This window comes from Fulmarus glacialis, unplaced genomic scaffold, assembly GCF_000690835.1.
Source record: "Fulmarus glacialis isolate BGI_N327 unplaced genomic scaffold, ASM69083v1 scaffold7448, whole genome shotgun sequence".
Taxonomy (NCBI): Eukaryota; Metazoa; Chordata; class Aves; order Procellariiformes; family Procellariidae; genus Fulmarus; species Fulmarus glacialis.
The window spans coordinates 46,080-62,059 of NW_009227528.1; the positions used below are offsets into that span (position 1 = coordinate 46,080).

Here is a 15,980-nt window from a genome sequence, read left to right on the forward strand (position 1 = left end):
CAGTCTGATTTCCTAGTGCCACAGCCATGATGTAAGCAAGATCTTTATTTTGATGATTTAGCAAAAATAAACCCCACCATCTGGCCTGTGCCAACCATCTCCCAACCATGAATTCACATCTTAATACTATAATATGAAGGTTTGGGAAGCTATCTAGGATGGCATAGCCAGGGGGAAAAAATCTACCAGCCAGTTAAACAAATTTTGAAGGAGTTTTCAAAAGCATTTTTTGGAGTGCACTTAGAACTGGTTGAGGATGCTGGACTGATAACCCTGGAGACAGGAAAAGCTTGTCTGACAGCATGAGTTGTATTAGGTCAAGCCCTCCCCTGTGCACCCTGCCAGGTTCCCAGGTCCATAGGGCTCAGCCAAGAGGACCACTTTAGCCTCTTCCAGTATGGCTGCTCAGCTGATACTGCACACACAGACACGTGCTGCATGGGTGTCTTTGCAGAGGGAGGAACTACAGAAGACATCTTTCACCACAGATTTCCTACAATACCCTGTAACTTAAAGAGTAATGCCCAAACTTCACACTGACTTATTTGCTATGCAGCAACAATGATTTCAAAAGAGTTTATGGAGGTATATACCAGGTGTTGAGGTATTTAAAAATCAGAGCACCAAATCTGGTGCCCAATTGTCCAAATAACCAGATTGCACCAGTCAGCACACTCCATAGCACCTGAGCCATACTTTTGCAAGAGCAGCAGCAATATATGGGGTTACACAGCAAGAGAGTTTTACTGCTGTGACCAAGAGGACACAAAAAGCAGGGGGAGAAGTGGCAGCCAGCAGCTTTGTGTGGTTGTTTTGGTACACTGAGAACAGGTGCAGACCCAGCTGTGCCACAACACGCTTCACTCTTCCAGACCAAGGATCATTTGGGCTGTAACAAACTGCTCTGTGGCTCTCTCTAGTTCAGAAAACAAAGGAGTTCCCAATAATGAAGGGGAACACCTTGTAAAAGGGCAAACCAACAGGAAACCTCTGTCTGGACTTGCAAGCAAGCGTTAAAATCACAGCTGAGTGGTATCCGATGAGACAACACCTACACTAAGAAGCTGATATGCAGCCTGTCACCTCAGCAGGGTGGCAGCAGAGAGAATGGGCAGGCTGATGTCGCAGCCAACAGAACCTGGTGGATGAAGTCGGACCAGGTCAGCAGCTGCCTCATGGGACATGCTCTGCTAGTCCAGGGCCCACGCAGCAAAGCAAGAGCACGCAATATTTGCTTCCCTGTATTTCTATTTGTGATATTTAAAGTGCTTAGGAACTCTCTGTGACTCCCTTCTCTCCCACCTCCCCATCTACCTCGCCATGGCCATAACCAAAGAATAATAATATGAGTAAGCGGTGCATAATGCACTGTGGCTATAACGCCTGCTGCAGACTGAGCTACTTCTATTTGGGGTGTGGGGAGGGAAAGGTGACCAGGAAAACAACTTGTTCTTCTTTCAAGGAGAGACTCTCACAACCGTTGCAAGAGCAGAGAGCTGCCTGGGGAGAGGAGGGTGGCAGCACGCATGCATACTTGCACACTACAATTTTATCATCTATTTCTTGACATCTGGCACAAATACTTCTGCTCTTGGAGTCATGTAAAAACTGATTTTTATTTCTCTTCCTCTCCCCTCACCCCAAGCAAGACTGACTCTAATGGCTGTGTAGAGAAACTTGAGAATATGCCCCAAGGGAATAAACCTAAAGGCTCAAAAGGCAGCCCCAAAAGTAAACTAGAACAATCAAACTCTATGTAAATCTTATGACTTAGGAGGAACAGACGAGTAATTTAGGGTTTCAATATATTAACATGTGGCCACACAGGTAGCATTTGGAGAACAGACTGAAATCAAACATTCAGTGACCTGGACAAAGCCAGGACAAATATTTATACTAATTCCTTTGCAATTCCTGGGAAGTGTGTTTGCTAAAGGTACTCCACAAGCTAACAAAGCAGCAGCTTTGCTCCAGCAGAGGCAGCAGTTGCGATGTAGCAGACCTTTCACATCATACCTGCCAGGCTACTAAGCCTTTTTTGCTGTTCTGTGGTAAGGAAGAAACAAAACAAAAAGAAATACAGAACAAATGGGTGAGACATAAACAGCAAGTGCTTTGGTGCTGCATTTCTGACAGGCAACAAATACGCTGTAGACAGAATGGCAGCAGCTGCTGGAGAGAATCTGTTTTCAAATACCCTGCCAAAGTGACAGCCCACAGTCCCTTCTCCACACAGCAGCCTCATGGAATAATATAAATCTCATGATGCAGTGACCGATACATTTGCAAGGAGCTTTTTTTTTTTTCATTTTTTTATTTTTTCTTAACATCAGAGAATGAAAAAATTTGGACAGAAGACAATTTGAAAAACAGTAAAGACTCACAGAGTCAAACAACTTGACAACTAACTCTGTTACCATTAGCATGAAGTACATCTTGAAACAATAATGCTGTAGCATTTCGAAGGGATATAGGAAAGGATTGAGCAATTGTTGGTACTTGCTGAGTCTCATCACATACTACCGAGCCACAGATTCAGTGATTTGTGCACAGAGACAGCTTGGTTAAGGCTTTGATTCTCAGAACGGTCCCCTTGGTTTAGGGCCTTTCATTACAGAGATCCCAGACTGGGACATTTGTGGTATCTTTTCAGCGTGTTTGACCACCCTAAAGTTGATGCTCACAGCTGCTTTCTAAAGGGATGGCCAAATGATTTGCCCAAGTCATGGCTAGGAATAAACCAAGAATTTTTAGCTCTCTGTTCTCTGCTCTTTCTACTCCCTAGCAATTAATCCTTTCATTTAAAGCATGAAAGCCATTTGAAAAGAATAAACTATTTTACTGACATACAAAATACAAACACTCTTGAAAGCTCATATTGTTAATGCAAAGATTTCAAAACTTTAATATATTAATCACATCTGTTATATATTCATAATAAACCATGCCATGCAATGCTTGCCCAGGAAATAACTATGCTTTGGGGTGGTGTGGGACACTTGCCAAGCAAGTCTAGGTAGGTAACAATCAGTAGGTAACAATCCTCCAGGTGTATGCTGTTTGCTAGCAGAACCCACCTTCACTAGATATTTGTACTAAGCAAGGGAGACCTTGCTTAGTGAGGATATTTCTCCTCACAAAGTGTAGCTCCCTCACCAATACCTATGAACTTTGTTCTTTAACCCCAGCACTTCTGTTCTGCTAACCACCGATGGCAAGTTGCTCGTGCGCATTATGCTCATATGGTAGCCGTCAACATATGAAACAAACCCCTACGTGCAATGGGTAAAAGGAAAGGTTAGCAATCTGAACCTGAAAAGTAGATGGGAACCACCTGCTGCAGGGTTCACTCTTCTAAGCAGGCAATCAGGAGTAGGCTGCTGTATTATGAGAAAGGAGAAAATATGCGAGTGAGGATGGTCTCAGCTTCAGCCATCACCTTCACTGAGGAGAATTGATTTCAATCACTAAGGTCTCCCGACAAAAACATGTGGTTTAAAGAGCTGATGCTTGAGAGCTCTTTCTTATCTCTTCTTCCACAGGGGAGGGAATATCATGCATGAATAGACTTTTCATGGGGGGGAAAAAAAAAAACAAAACACTTTTTACATGAAGAGGAGGTTTCCTTTTCACTTATGTCTCTGAGTAGGAAAGAGAGCTGCTAATGGATAGAAGCGGAAGGAGCAGGGGGTGTCTGCTATTTCACTCTCCTGCCTGACCAGAGCCAGCTTCCAGCCCCAGGCACACACCAGCTAACTGAGGCTTTCACCCTTGATCTTGTGTTCTGGGACTGTAAGCAAAGGCCAAAAACTTGTAGGCCTCTCAGAGAAAGGGTCCAGCAGAGGAATGTAAGTGCTGGCAACAGTGAAGGAATGATTATAGATACCTTCAGAGTTCCCAGAGGAGGGAGCACTGGAGAAGACTAAGAGTTGAAGTCAGTAAAAAGAGGGGAAGAGGAAACAAGTATTTGAGTACATGTTTAGTGCAAAATAAAGGTGTCAAAAAGAAAATTAATCAAGACACCAACAGATACGAAGGGAAGAAATTCTTACCTTGATGCCAGGAATGAACAAGAGGATCTGAAATGACTTGTTTATAAGCATAAATCTTATTCAGTTGGTATTACTGAAATCCAGTAGAAAAAATTCTGAGATCTCTCATCACAACTTACTGAGTAAGGTCAAGCAGACAAAAAAAAGATATAACGTAGTTTCCGTCCTTCAAATGCCATTACCTGTTTCTAAGTCTCTGATACTCCAAATCAAAGGGTCTTACATGCTTACAGATTAATGAACTAGCAGATAAAGCATAAAATAGGACAGTACATGATGTCTGCTACAACAGTCACTCCAGAGAATAAGATAACCAGCTCTTTAAAAAGCAATCAATAATCCACTGAGGAGAAAGAAAGCCACATCATCTATCTGGAAGACTAACTAAACTACTGGAGATCTCAGACTGCCAGCATGAAAATGACCTTGAAATTTCTAATTCAGAACACAAAAGAGGAATCTATATTAAACCTCATCTTGACATGAAGGAATTGATTTTAGCACAAAACATAATTAACGATTCAGGGGAAGGTGGATCATAACCTAGTAACAATTTGTTATATGCCATGAGACCGAACCAGTTTTGAATAGATAAGGTCCATAAAGATGAAACCAAATCACGTCAGCCAGGACAGAAATGTAATAGATAACTAAGATCCGGGAACCACTTAAAAACACTAAGTTAGCAAAAAGAAATCTTAATGTTATGCTGGGATAAAGCCTAGATAGGAATGGAAGCATAAGGAACTGTAAGAAACCCTCACACATAAAATGACGGAAAACTAAGAAAATGTATATCTATAAGTAGGTAACATATGCTGGAAAGTGAAAGAAAATGACAATGGAAGTAAAAGAATTAACAGAATGTGAGACTCAAAAATAGGTTTTGAGGTACATGAAGAACAAACAGAAACCTAGCAATGATCTCGTTCTTTTACCAAATAGGCACAGCGGAACTGTTAATAAGAGGGCAGAAAAGATGACACACTCGATTACTATTTCCATTCTGCATTTGGAAAAAAAAAAAAAAAGAAAGAAAAAGAAAGAAGTCTGACGTCCTACCGCCTGATGGAGAAATACTTTCCACTTCAGCAGTAACTAAGGACTATGCTGAATGACAATAACTGAGGTCAAATGCTTGAAAATCAGCACATTCATATAAACTGTACTGAAGAGTTTTAGAGCAGTTTTCTGCTCTAAAGAGAGCAGTTACGGAGAGGGCAGCTCATTGGACCATTAAATGTTCATCCTCAGTATGTCCTGGAGTACAAAGGAAACTCCACAGGACAAGGAAGAAAGCAAGTATCGTGACAACCTTCGAAAAGCATTAGTGTGATGGCAGGGACATCTGTCTGTCAACAATAATGCCAGAAAAAAAAAATTATAATTACTTTTATGGGATTTTACTAATAAATACATAGTATGACACATGCAATGTCAGTCAGTACAGATTTATGACTAAGATGCCTTGTCAAACCAGTTCAGTGTGATTCCTGCAAATTACAAGTTTGATTTATAAAGACTGAAAAACATGCGTTGGAATGAGATACTTCACAGTCTTGAGCAAGTTGCTTATCAGGCCATGATCTATATCATAGTCAACAAAAATGTGATGAGAGAAGGCTCTTCAATCTATCAGGATACAGTATTATGAGTGCTAATGGTCAGAGGCAAGACATATTCAGACAGGACAAATTGTTATCTGTGAAGGTAATTAGTAAACAGAACAATTTGACATCAGTTGTCTCAGAACAGAGCCAGTGTGTGTGGGGATCATCATATTACACAGATTTGTCTCTCGTGCTCTTAAAATCTACAGAGTCCTTGTGTGGTACACACCGAAATGCTCCAGATATAACGGGAAAACCAACCAAAAGAGTATCCCACCTTAAGAAAGTAAACAAAAAGCTTTGAGACTACTGCAGTATGAGTCTGAGTTGATCCAGTTACGGATAGAGGAACAAATTGCCAAGTTCAAACTTACGGGCAAATGGATTATTTACTATTGGATAAATTCTGCTGAGAATTCAGAGGTCAAATCTCTCCCACAGTAACTGAAAATATGGCTGCTTTCACACTGCAGTAGCTGAGAAGTAACATATCCCCTTTTCCAGTGAGGGAGAACCTACCTCAAGCTACCTTGGTTCTACTGACAGATAGATGCGAGCATACACCCTTTTCCACCATGACAGGACACCTGATAGGGGATAAGCTGTTACCCTGCAAGAACTTATTCATATGTCCATAGCCCAGTTATAAGCCTCTCCCCCAATCTCAGAGTGGCTTCTGATCCACAAGTTTTAATTAGCAAAAGTAGGCATTGTCCCAAACTTCTAACCTCTTACTTGCCTGTTGTATGCTCCAGTCACTACAACTTTCTGGAGGCAGCTTTGTTAGCTCTTAGTAGTCTGGACTTAATTGTCCACGGCACACACATTCTCCAGTTCCTTGTAGCATAACAGGTTGCTCAGTTTGAGCCACAAATATCTATATGCAAGTCTCCTTACCTCGATTGTGCTGCAAGAGGACAATAGTGGGATTGACGATTGTGGTAGAGGGATAGGCAGAGGAAGACTTGTTGATTGAAGTAAAGGAGCTTGGATAGTCAGTGCCAGTGCCAGGCTGGGGCACTTCATTTAGCACAGGACCTGGGTCCTGAAAAGGAGAGCAACACATCATTAGCAGCATGCAGAAGACTGCTACGCTGGGAAAATCTGGAAAAAACCCGCCACATTTTAAGCTGAATGAGAAGCATAATCACAGCAAATTTTAGTAAAAAAGGCATAAGCATGAGAGTTACCCTGCTCCTTGTACATACCCTGCTCGTTATTAATGCAATTAGTTTGCTACAGCAGTACTATAATTATTTGGTGTTGGGTTTCACAACTCCAACCCCAAAAGGAGGCACTAAATTCATCTGGCAGACTCGCTGGAGCAAACACAGGGTGCCAGAAATAAGGAAATCTGGTTGGGGGGGGGGAGACGCAGACATCTTTCCCCTGATACGTACACACACAAACGTTTGTTTTGAAAGTATTCCTTTCATAGCAAGAAGTCAGACATGCAAAACTCATGCAATATTGGAGTGAAACATTGTTACTGCAGCTGGTTTGGTAGGGAAGGTCCAAGTAGTCCAAAGGTTAGCACCATCACTCAGGAGACAGAGTAACACCTACCTGGTTAAAATAATGAAATAAAAAAAAACCCAAAACTGATAGAGGGTAAAAAGTAGGACTCTAGCAAGGAAGATACTCAACATGGTTTTGCCACTGGAGCATAGATAGCAAGCTGCTTTTGCTCTCCTAAAGCATCCAGCTCCGTTATTTGCTTATTTCAAACCCACCTCTGGTATCACCACAGCTCTGGTTGTTCTGTAGAAATACAGGCTGTGTCAGCAGGGAGACTTTAAATTTAAACAAGTTCATCTCTGAAAAATCTCAGTCCAGGGATACCGGGCTTTTGTTGGTAGTAAGGGGAAAAGATAAAGAAGGGACAATAACTAAGACTGTGTGTGCCAGTTTAGGCTGAGATTTTTCAAAGCTTCTTAGGGAATTTGGACACACAATTACCGTTAATGGGGAATGAGCATCCAAACAAAGAGAATATGGAACAGTGTACCAGATTTCTGCACTCCTGCTACTCCACTGTCAGGCTGAAATGCTGCAGGCCACTGATCTGTAAAATGGAGCTGAGCATTCAGGGGGATTTTCATCGCTATTAAAAAAAAACGCTGAATATGCACAGAATATTGCTCCAGAAGAATCCCTACTCCTGGCTTTTTGGGCCAAGTGCAACTCAGTGCCCTTCATACCCTCCAGCGTCAGGGGAAAGGACTTACAGGATCAGGCAGGGGGCTGAACAGGGGCCAGAGCGAGGCCTAGCACCAGAGCTCAGAGGTAAATCACATAATCAGAACAAGCATCATTGGCCATAATCAGAACAAGCATCTACAGTCTCCCCAGCCTAGAAGGGAAATAGGGAAGAACAATCCTGTTCTGCTGGATGGAGGTGATGTTGCTCCAAGCAGCATCTCACCAGGCCATAGACATTTCATGAGGGCAGAAAAGAACCAATGGTCTTCATATGATGTCCCTAAGAGAGAGACCCAGCCCCATTTTGCTGTCTGCAATAATATTCCAAACAAGGAAATTTGGGAAAAGGAGTGGGAGTCAGGGAGAAGTATGAGAGAGTTGGATTTGAGATTCACTTTGATAACTAAAACATAAAGAACCCCTCAAATAAGAGGGACGTCAGATCAGGATAGGCTCAGCAGCCCCAGCTAAGTCACCAAAGTGGGTGAACAAAGACCATTTAAATGTGACTACATGCCTGAAGTGAGCATGCCCAAAAATGTTTCAAGACTCTTATCTCATTAAAATCAGGTAGAATAAAATTTCCTACTCCTCTATGATTTAGATGCCTGCTGAATTTTTCTGGAGTCTGCAGATAGGCTCCATTAAAAAGAAAACAAAACAAAAAACAAAAAAAAACCACAACCCCCCCCCAAAAAAACCCAGACCAAACAAAAAAAAACTAAAACACCAAACAAAACCCCCAAACTTTCATTGCTCTCTGCAGTAAAAACCCACTGATTTCAACAGAAGCAGAAAGACCAATGCTGAGAACTTTTGAAAATATCATCCTTGGTCGTTTTTTTTTCTTTTTTCCCCCCACATGTCTGTTTGCTAGATCCCTATAGAGTCAGAGGGCAGAGAAAGCATCATCATGAGAGGAGGGGGTTTCTGCTGAACTTCTTACTTATCCTTACAAGCAAGCATATAAAAAAAATGGTGGTGGTAAGACTTCCAGTACAAGGAGGGTCAGGTACTTTTTGCCTCCTCTGCAACTTTAGCTGAGAGCTACTTTTCCTCCTTGTCCCTGAGGACTTTTTAAAACAGGTGATGAGCCTAAAGAAAAACAAAACCTAATCCAAGAAGAACACAGTAAATTCCAAGTTAAAACTGTTGCAGATTGAATTCTTCAAAATTTTCAAAGACAAGCAATTCCAAACTGAGGAGACACTCTCCCTCTAAGAAGCACTATCCCATAGCACCTACATGCTTGGAAGACTCTTATCTCAGTAACTGATACTATTGCTTGTAGGTCATTGGATACTGGCAGCAATCTTACACTGATTTCAGCAGGGATTTGCGTAGAGACCATACAGTCTTGTGGCTCCAAGTGGAACAAAAAGCCAGCCCTAACCTTTAACTGGTCTGCTGTTGCTGCTTTAAATGTTATTCAAACACAATTAAGGATGCTATTAGAAGAGCCTGAAGAGATCAGTTAGTTGCAGCTATTCTGTTTATAGAGAACTCATTATTCTGAGCAAATCCTGTGAAGACTCTTAACGTGTGCATCACCTAGCAGAATGGGCACAAAGGGAGACAGTCAAATGTTGATGTAAGAAGTCAATAGAAAGTTCAAAGCTGCACAAGGCAGGCAACATGCATGCACTAGCACAGGACGTAAACAAGGTTTCAGTTGTCATGCTGCTGGCAGGGAGTGAGTCATCACTCCTCTCTAAAGTTTAGTATTGCAAGGAGAAAGTAATTTTAATCTGGGAATACAAATTTAGGAAAAGGGCGAGGAGGGTACTTGGCAAGCTTACTGTATGTGAGATGACTCCAGTGCTTTCAGGTTTCAAGCCCCTGTGCAAAGCCCCCGTGATTGGAGGGACAAGTGAAGGTGGTGATGAGAAGAATGGCAATTTCGGGTAAACAGAGGGTAATGTGCCAGACGCGGAAGGTGCTTGGTTATGGTGGGAACCCCTCTGGAGATGTGGGGGAATGAAATCGTCTAGAGTCGGAAAAGTCAAGGGTGAGCCAGGAGAAACAGTCTCAGGGAATACGGAGCCTTGCCCGAAGGGAACCAGAGGCGGTGGTGGAGTGCTGGAGCTGCCTTCTTGCTGTCTGTCTGGATTAACCTGGAGGAGGGGGACTACTATAACCCCAGGCTGAGCTGTGGTGGTGGCAGTGGCATCCTGTGGGAAACAAGGTGGTGTTATGCAACGGGGGAGATTGGTACTTTAGTCTAACGCAGCCATATAGTGTCATGCAAGGATGCACCCAAAATGATACAAAGCCCCAACAGATTTTCTTTCCTTAGAGAGACATACTACTTTAGTCTTGCAGCCCCTAGCCTCTACGAACATGCACGGTTTTTCACAAAAATCTTCCTTCCCCTCACCACCCCTCTTCTCCAGTTCTGTGCAGTGAGGCTAAATCAAACCACAGAACAGCTCTGTATTCACCATCACTTTAGAAGCGCTAATCATCACATTACAGAGTTTGCTTCTTTTACACCTCCCTAAAATAGAAAGATCCTTGCCAGCCCAATCCAACCCCCTACAAACACCACACACGCACAAACACACAGATCAATGTTGGGGGGGCGCGCACAGGGTGTTAAGTATTATCGAGTAGAAGACCACAAGACTCAGGTGGCACAACGAGTGCTCAGAAATTAGGTAGGATGGGAATAAAGCATTTAGGGAACATTGTAATGAATTAAAGAACCGTTCACACGGCTGAAAGAAAACAAGGTTATGGAGAAAACATGTACCATGCTGCGTCCCATTGCCTTGTATGGTGGCTGTCGCTGCTGAGTAAGGTAAGGCTCTTTTCTCATCCTGTCCTCTGCGGCAGCTGTGCTCTGGGGCTCTAGCACTCTGTCCCTCACAGCTTGCGGAGGTGACGACTGAGTCCAGGAGGGTTGACCCGCACCATAACTAACTGCGTCTTTACTGAGGACAATGTAAAAGTATGGCCTGGGAGGAACAGGAGGAGGAGGAGGAGCAGGAAGAGACTTTCCAGTATCTGTTACAGAGGAAACAATGTCGGTGGCTGGTGCCTGAGTGAGCTCAGCGCCCAAACTGGTGCTGGCTGCTGGATCATGTGTGGTGCCAGTGGAATTTTCAGATGCAGCTGAGCAAGTGCTGTTAGATAAACAAGCTACATATAGTTTGGTGACCTTTTTATCTGCCTTCGTCTCATGACTGGAATTCATTCCAGCCTTACTACTGGGATCTGCCCTGTCAGGGTTACGTTGTATAGATGATGCATCTGACGAGGAGCGACTTTCCAAGAGTGGCTGCCTAGCATGCACCTCATCTTTGGGGACTGAAGAGGGAGAATGCCCTGCTGGCAAGCCTTGCTTCCCACTGCGGACAGCCCCATAGGGAGTAGGTGATGAGAAATAACACCGTGCACTGGCATTTGGTGATGCACGCTGCGTATAAGGCTTGGGTGCATTCAGGTACACGCAGTCCATGATGGGCACTGGCAACAGGTTGGTCGCTTTAGTGTCAGTGCGAGGACGCCATGCAAAGCTTTCCTCTTTGGGAAGAGGAGGACGGGGAGGAGCAAGGGCCTGCCCAGACAGAGTCAAGAAGGAAGAGAGGAAGCAGCACCAAATGAAAGGAAAAACGAAGGAAAAAATAAATAAATTCAAAGAATGAAATCAGTCATTAGACTTGGGTTAAGCAGATTTTAATACAGCAAGAACAAAAAGTAAATACAGTATCTGGACAGCCAGTGCAGAACTCACTCATATACATCATCTCACACATTCTCTCTTTCTTAGCATTGCTCACTGCAGCGGGCAAACTTTACCCAGCTCTCAAGTCCCTGCCTACACATTTCTCTCTCTGGGCTACATAAATCTCAGTGCTGTACTGTTTTGAGAGGCCTGCACAGCAACACCCACCATGCCCCTGGGAAAGCCTGAATCAAGATTTAACATCCTGGCTAACTAAACCCAGGCTCGTGCCTGTGTAACTAAATACTTCCCAGCACTGGGGACATTTGAATTGCAAAGCCAAATTCAGAGCTCTAGGCCATCTCTGCTGCATGTTAAGTGCACTGCCGAAAAATGAACGTGGCGAAGTTTCACTAGTGCTAATGAAACAGACATCATGCGAATACTGTACCCTGCCACAGCTGGCTAAGTAAAAAGTCAGCATTTTTTCCTTTGAAAAGCTAGCTCTTGAATTCTTTTCAGGATTTTTCAGTCCTGAAAATGATTTCAGGAAGACCAGAACAATTAAAGTTTCTTGAGGAACTGAGTTCATAAGAATTTGCCTCCAGAATCAAAACCACCGACAAAGAAATCCTGCTTCTAGTAAATAATAAAAAAAAGCTTTACTGTTTTTGGTACTTTGCAACATATAGGCTACCAACTCCACAACTGCCTGCTGACTGCAACTCCAACTCCAATTACAGTGATTTTTTTCTGAAAGCCAAACTGTTTTGAGGCAAAATAACTTAGCAATAGAAAGGTTTTGTTTTATTTATTGCTTTGTCGCCAGTAGCTGAAAACTACAAAATACTGAAAGGAAGAGAACTAAAACACCCACCTAGTGAAGAGTAGCTCCCTGCATTCTTGCAAATTAAACCTCTGGAGACTATGAAAGTAGGTTTTACACACACCCTGTTGTCATATCTTTATGGGCAAAGGATGGCTAAACCACTGCTAAAATGGCCAAAACCAGAGAATGAAGGTGCCTTAACAGCTTGCAACATTCAAATCTGAAAAAATGCCTCCTTTAAAATTCATCCACCTATGACAGGTTGTGGCCAGCACCTATTCTTGTTACATGGATATAGACCTAGAATAGCGTCATAAAATTACAGCTGCTGTCCTGAAATCTACTGTCCTCACGCTGCCCCTCCTTCTCCTCCTTCCCTGACATGTGAAGGAGTGGAGAAGTGGGTTGGTAAGTGCTCCTTCTGAAGGGCTTCTGCTTCTGGAACAGGCTCATTCCTTTTGATTCCTTAAGGACAGTAGTTTCAGTCTGGAGACTTCAGAGTGCCACAACATTTCCCTAGGTTAGGTGAAGCCTCACTTTATGACTACATAGTATTATCAGGAAATACTCATTCACCACCTGCAATTGCTGTTTTCCATATTCTTCCATTTCAGCTTAGTTTGGACAACAGACCTTGAGACTTCTATAACAAGTACTATGTGTGTCAGCACTCTCTCTGTTCATCAACAAGGTCAATAAGGGTCTACAGGACAGCTGTAAGTATCAAGCAGTAAATGGGTCTCTCCTTTAGGATGCCACTCCTTCCCATGCCTTCAACAGAGTTGTGCCTTCTTCCACTTTCACTTACAATTTCAGGAATGTCTGTTCTGTGGCATTGCTATAGGTCCCTGATGATGGGAGCAGTCACTCTGATAGGGGACAAGGCTTTAAAGGGATTCCGTTCCACACAAGAAAGTGGTTTCTAACAAAGAGTTTCCTTATCAGCTTTCAGAGTGCTTCTGCGCAGACCGACCACCCAAAAGAAAAAGGATGAAGTTACACTTCCCTTAACACATTGACTTTAACAATTTACCTTCAGGTACAAATAACTTTTCCCTTGTTGGCTTGTATCAGTTACAGTATTAAAACTGAAAGGCATTTCCCCAATATCTTGTTTTTAATGTAGGGTGTAACTCTGCTTTCAGCCTGCAGCAACCTCTAGGAAATAGACCAACATAAAAGACAAAAAACAGTAATAGATGACTACTCCACCTTTTTTCTTGCAAGCAAATAGCGCTGTCTTCCTCCGCCATCCACCAAGGAAACACTGTGGCATGCCTGAACACACGAGCTCCACAGCACTCTGCCGACATCAGTGTTGCCCCCATTTTAAAGGTAGGAAAAGCTGAAGCACAGCAACTTACCCAGTCTGCAGCAAAGTTTTGAGTTCAACCCAAGACTCCTGACCATGAATCCAGTGCTTGAACCCAGATGATCACCCTCAGGGTCACAGAAGAAAGGCTTACCTGTGGTTTGCTGTCTGAGGAAAGGTTCGGACGCACACTCCTATAACCCTTGGCAGCCAGAGAAGATGGTTGGGCATCCCCATTGGCATCAGTATTAGATGACGACCTCCAATCATCTATGAGGGGAAGGAAAACTCAGATCACAGAGGATTCCCTCCAGCTACAGGACGAACGAGAGGAGGCTCTTTTCTTCCTTTTTTTTTTTTCTTTCTGTTTTTTCCAGGCAACAAGAAATACTTCCAAGAAAGCAACAGAAGCAACAACATAAGCAGCCAATGTTTGTACCTGTTTCTGTGTTTTCTGGCTCCAGACCTAAGCGTTTCACAGAAAGGAGGGACAGAAGAGGTGGGGGTGGAGGATAGGCATAAAGGAAAAGAAAGGGGAAAAAAATAAACCATTACATTTACAGAAAACATGTACCAATTGAAGTTAAGAGTTGAGCTATACTTCATTTCACATATAAAATGCTTTCTGACAGGGCTGCCTAATTACCATAGCGACCAGCCCTAAACATGATGCCCTCCTTGTTTCTGACCTTTGTAAACACAAGGCAATTCATTCAGAGCAATGAAGAAACAATTGTTCATTGACATTCTTATTTCAGAGGCAAAAAGGCAGCCCAGCTAGCTACTTTCTAAAGCTGCAGCTTGACATCCAGACACCATAAATTACTGGAAATGTAGGGACCCCATATTCAGCCATGATACAGGCTACGAAGACATATCTGTCCTTATCAAAATCATTATGTATGATTAACTGAGATAAAGGACTGCCAACAAATAAGATCAGGTTTTACAGACTAAGTGCATGTGCATGAAGGGACTTATAAAATATCATGTCACTTTACAATCCAGTCCCTGCAGCTAGATGCATTGGTCTCGTCACCTATTTACCCACCTCCCACTGGGCTCCTCCCCACCCCTCTACCAGTTTTGCTGTTTAAGTAATATGCAAAAAGCTCTTCCAGCTCCAAAGCACATTTCATAAAGCGATTGAAAGAATAAGCAAAGGAAATATTAATGAGCTGATTTCCATAGTAATGGGCTCACTGCCATTCAGGTTGCTGGAAATTTATGAAGCCATCAACAGAAAGGAGAGAGGCAATGGTGGGGGGTAGGGGTGAAGAAACAGAGAATGGCAAGCATGAAAAGAGGGTAGGTCACGGGTGGAGCAGAACGGGAGGAGAAGACAGAGCAGAAAGCAGCACATTGGGGCTGGAATTAATGGAATTGTCCTTCCTCCAACAATACAGTCAGAAACGATGTATGCTTTGCTTTCAAGAGCAAGTTTGACCCCCTCCCCCTTAACGGCATCTTGCCTTTGGGAGTTCATCCTCTCTGCCAGACCCACGACACTGGCCAGGTTTGTTATGCTTTGCCTGTCTCCTACAATTAAGTAATTACACGTCTGCTATTGAAAGATGGCAGAGCTCTGTGGCAACACTGTCTGTCTGGGACACTATCCCTGCTCCCTTGACAACCCAAGTGAATGCTACACTGGCAGTAGCACCACTTGTCCTCTTTCTGTTCCACCTCACGCCTGGGATAAAAGGAGGTGACATGGGCCTGCCAAGAAAGAAAAAAAAACAAGATTTGATAGTTTTTGGTGCTTCTGACAGCAAAAGGGAGCTGTAAACAAACTTAAGCCAATGAGTGAGTGGTCACGAAACCTGCACTAGGAGAGAACAGGAGTCAGTCTCCCTCCACTGGTCTGGTTCTTGCAAGAGGTTTCTGACTACGCTACAGGATTTTGGGCTTTAAATCAGCACTAAAAAGATCATCCCAAGACCCTGGACTGACCTCCCTTGAAGTTATTGTGACTAACATATTCCAGTTAACATTCCACTTACTTTCAGGTTGCTCAACATCTCGAGGACATGGCGAAGTGATATTCCGATTCTCTTCATAGGCTGGCGATGCCCGAAGGGTCACAGCTCCTTTTCCGCTGCAGACTTTAGTAGGATCCGTTTCTACAGGAAATGCACACGCACAGAGGAGATACATCGAAACAAACGATGATACAAAGCTATCAGGAGCCATCAGAGCTCTATGGAGTAATTTTAGCATGGCTGCCTCCGGGTGAATCAATCTAGTAATGTTTATGCAGATGAAGATTAGCTCTGGATTTAAAGCATTGAGAAATCAAAGCAGTTTC

General features: G+C 43.2%; 1 protein-coding gene across 1 annotated transcript in view; it reads right to left on the reverse strand.

Moving 5' to 3' along the window:
* Window positions 1–15,980, reverse strand: part of LOC104080689 (sorbin and SH3 domain-containing protein 1-like) — a gene marked incomplete at its 3' end in the record, with an annotated part of 67,768 nt that overhangs the window by 44,965 nt on the left and 6,823 nt on the right. Inside the window, exons 4-8 of the mRNA XM_009583167.1 lie at window positions 15,676–15,795; window positions 14,112–14,138; window positions 13,827–13,942; window positions 6,560–6,707; window positions 2,017–2,046 (exon numbers count right to left, since the gene is read on the reverse strand). Coding sequence (XP_009581462.1) covers window positions 2,017–2,046; window positions 6,560–6,707; window positions 13,827–13,942; window positions 14,112–14,138; window positions 15,676–15,795 — 441 coding nt within the window. The remainder of the gene's footprint in view (window positions 1–2,016; window positions 2,047–6,559; window positions 6,708–13,826; window positions 13,943–14,111; window positions 14,139–15,675; window positions 15,796–15,980) is intronic.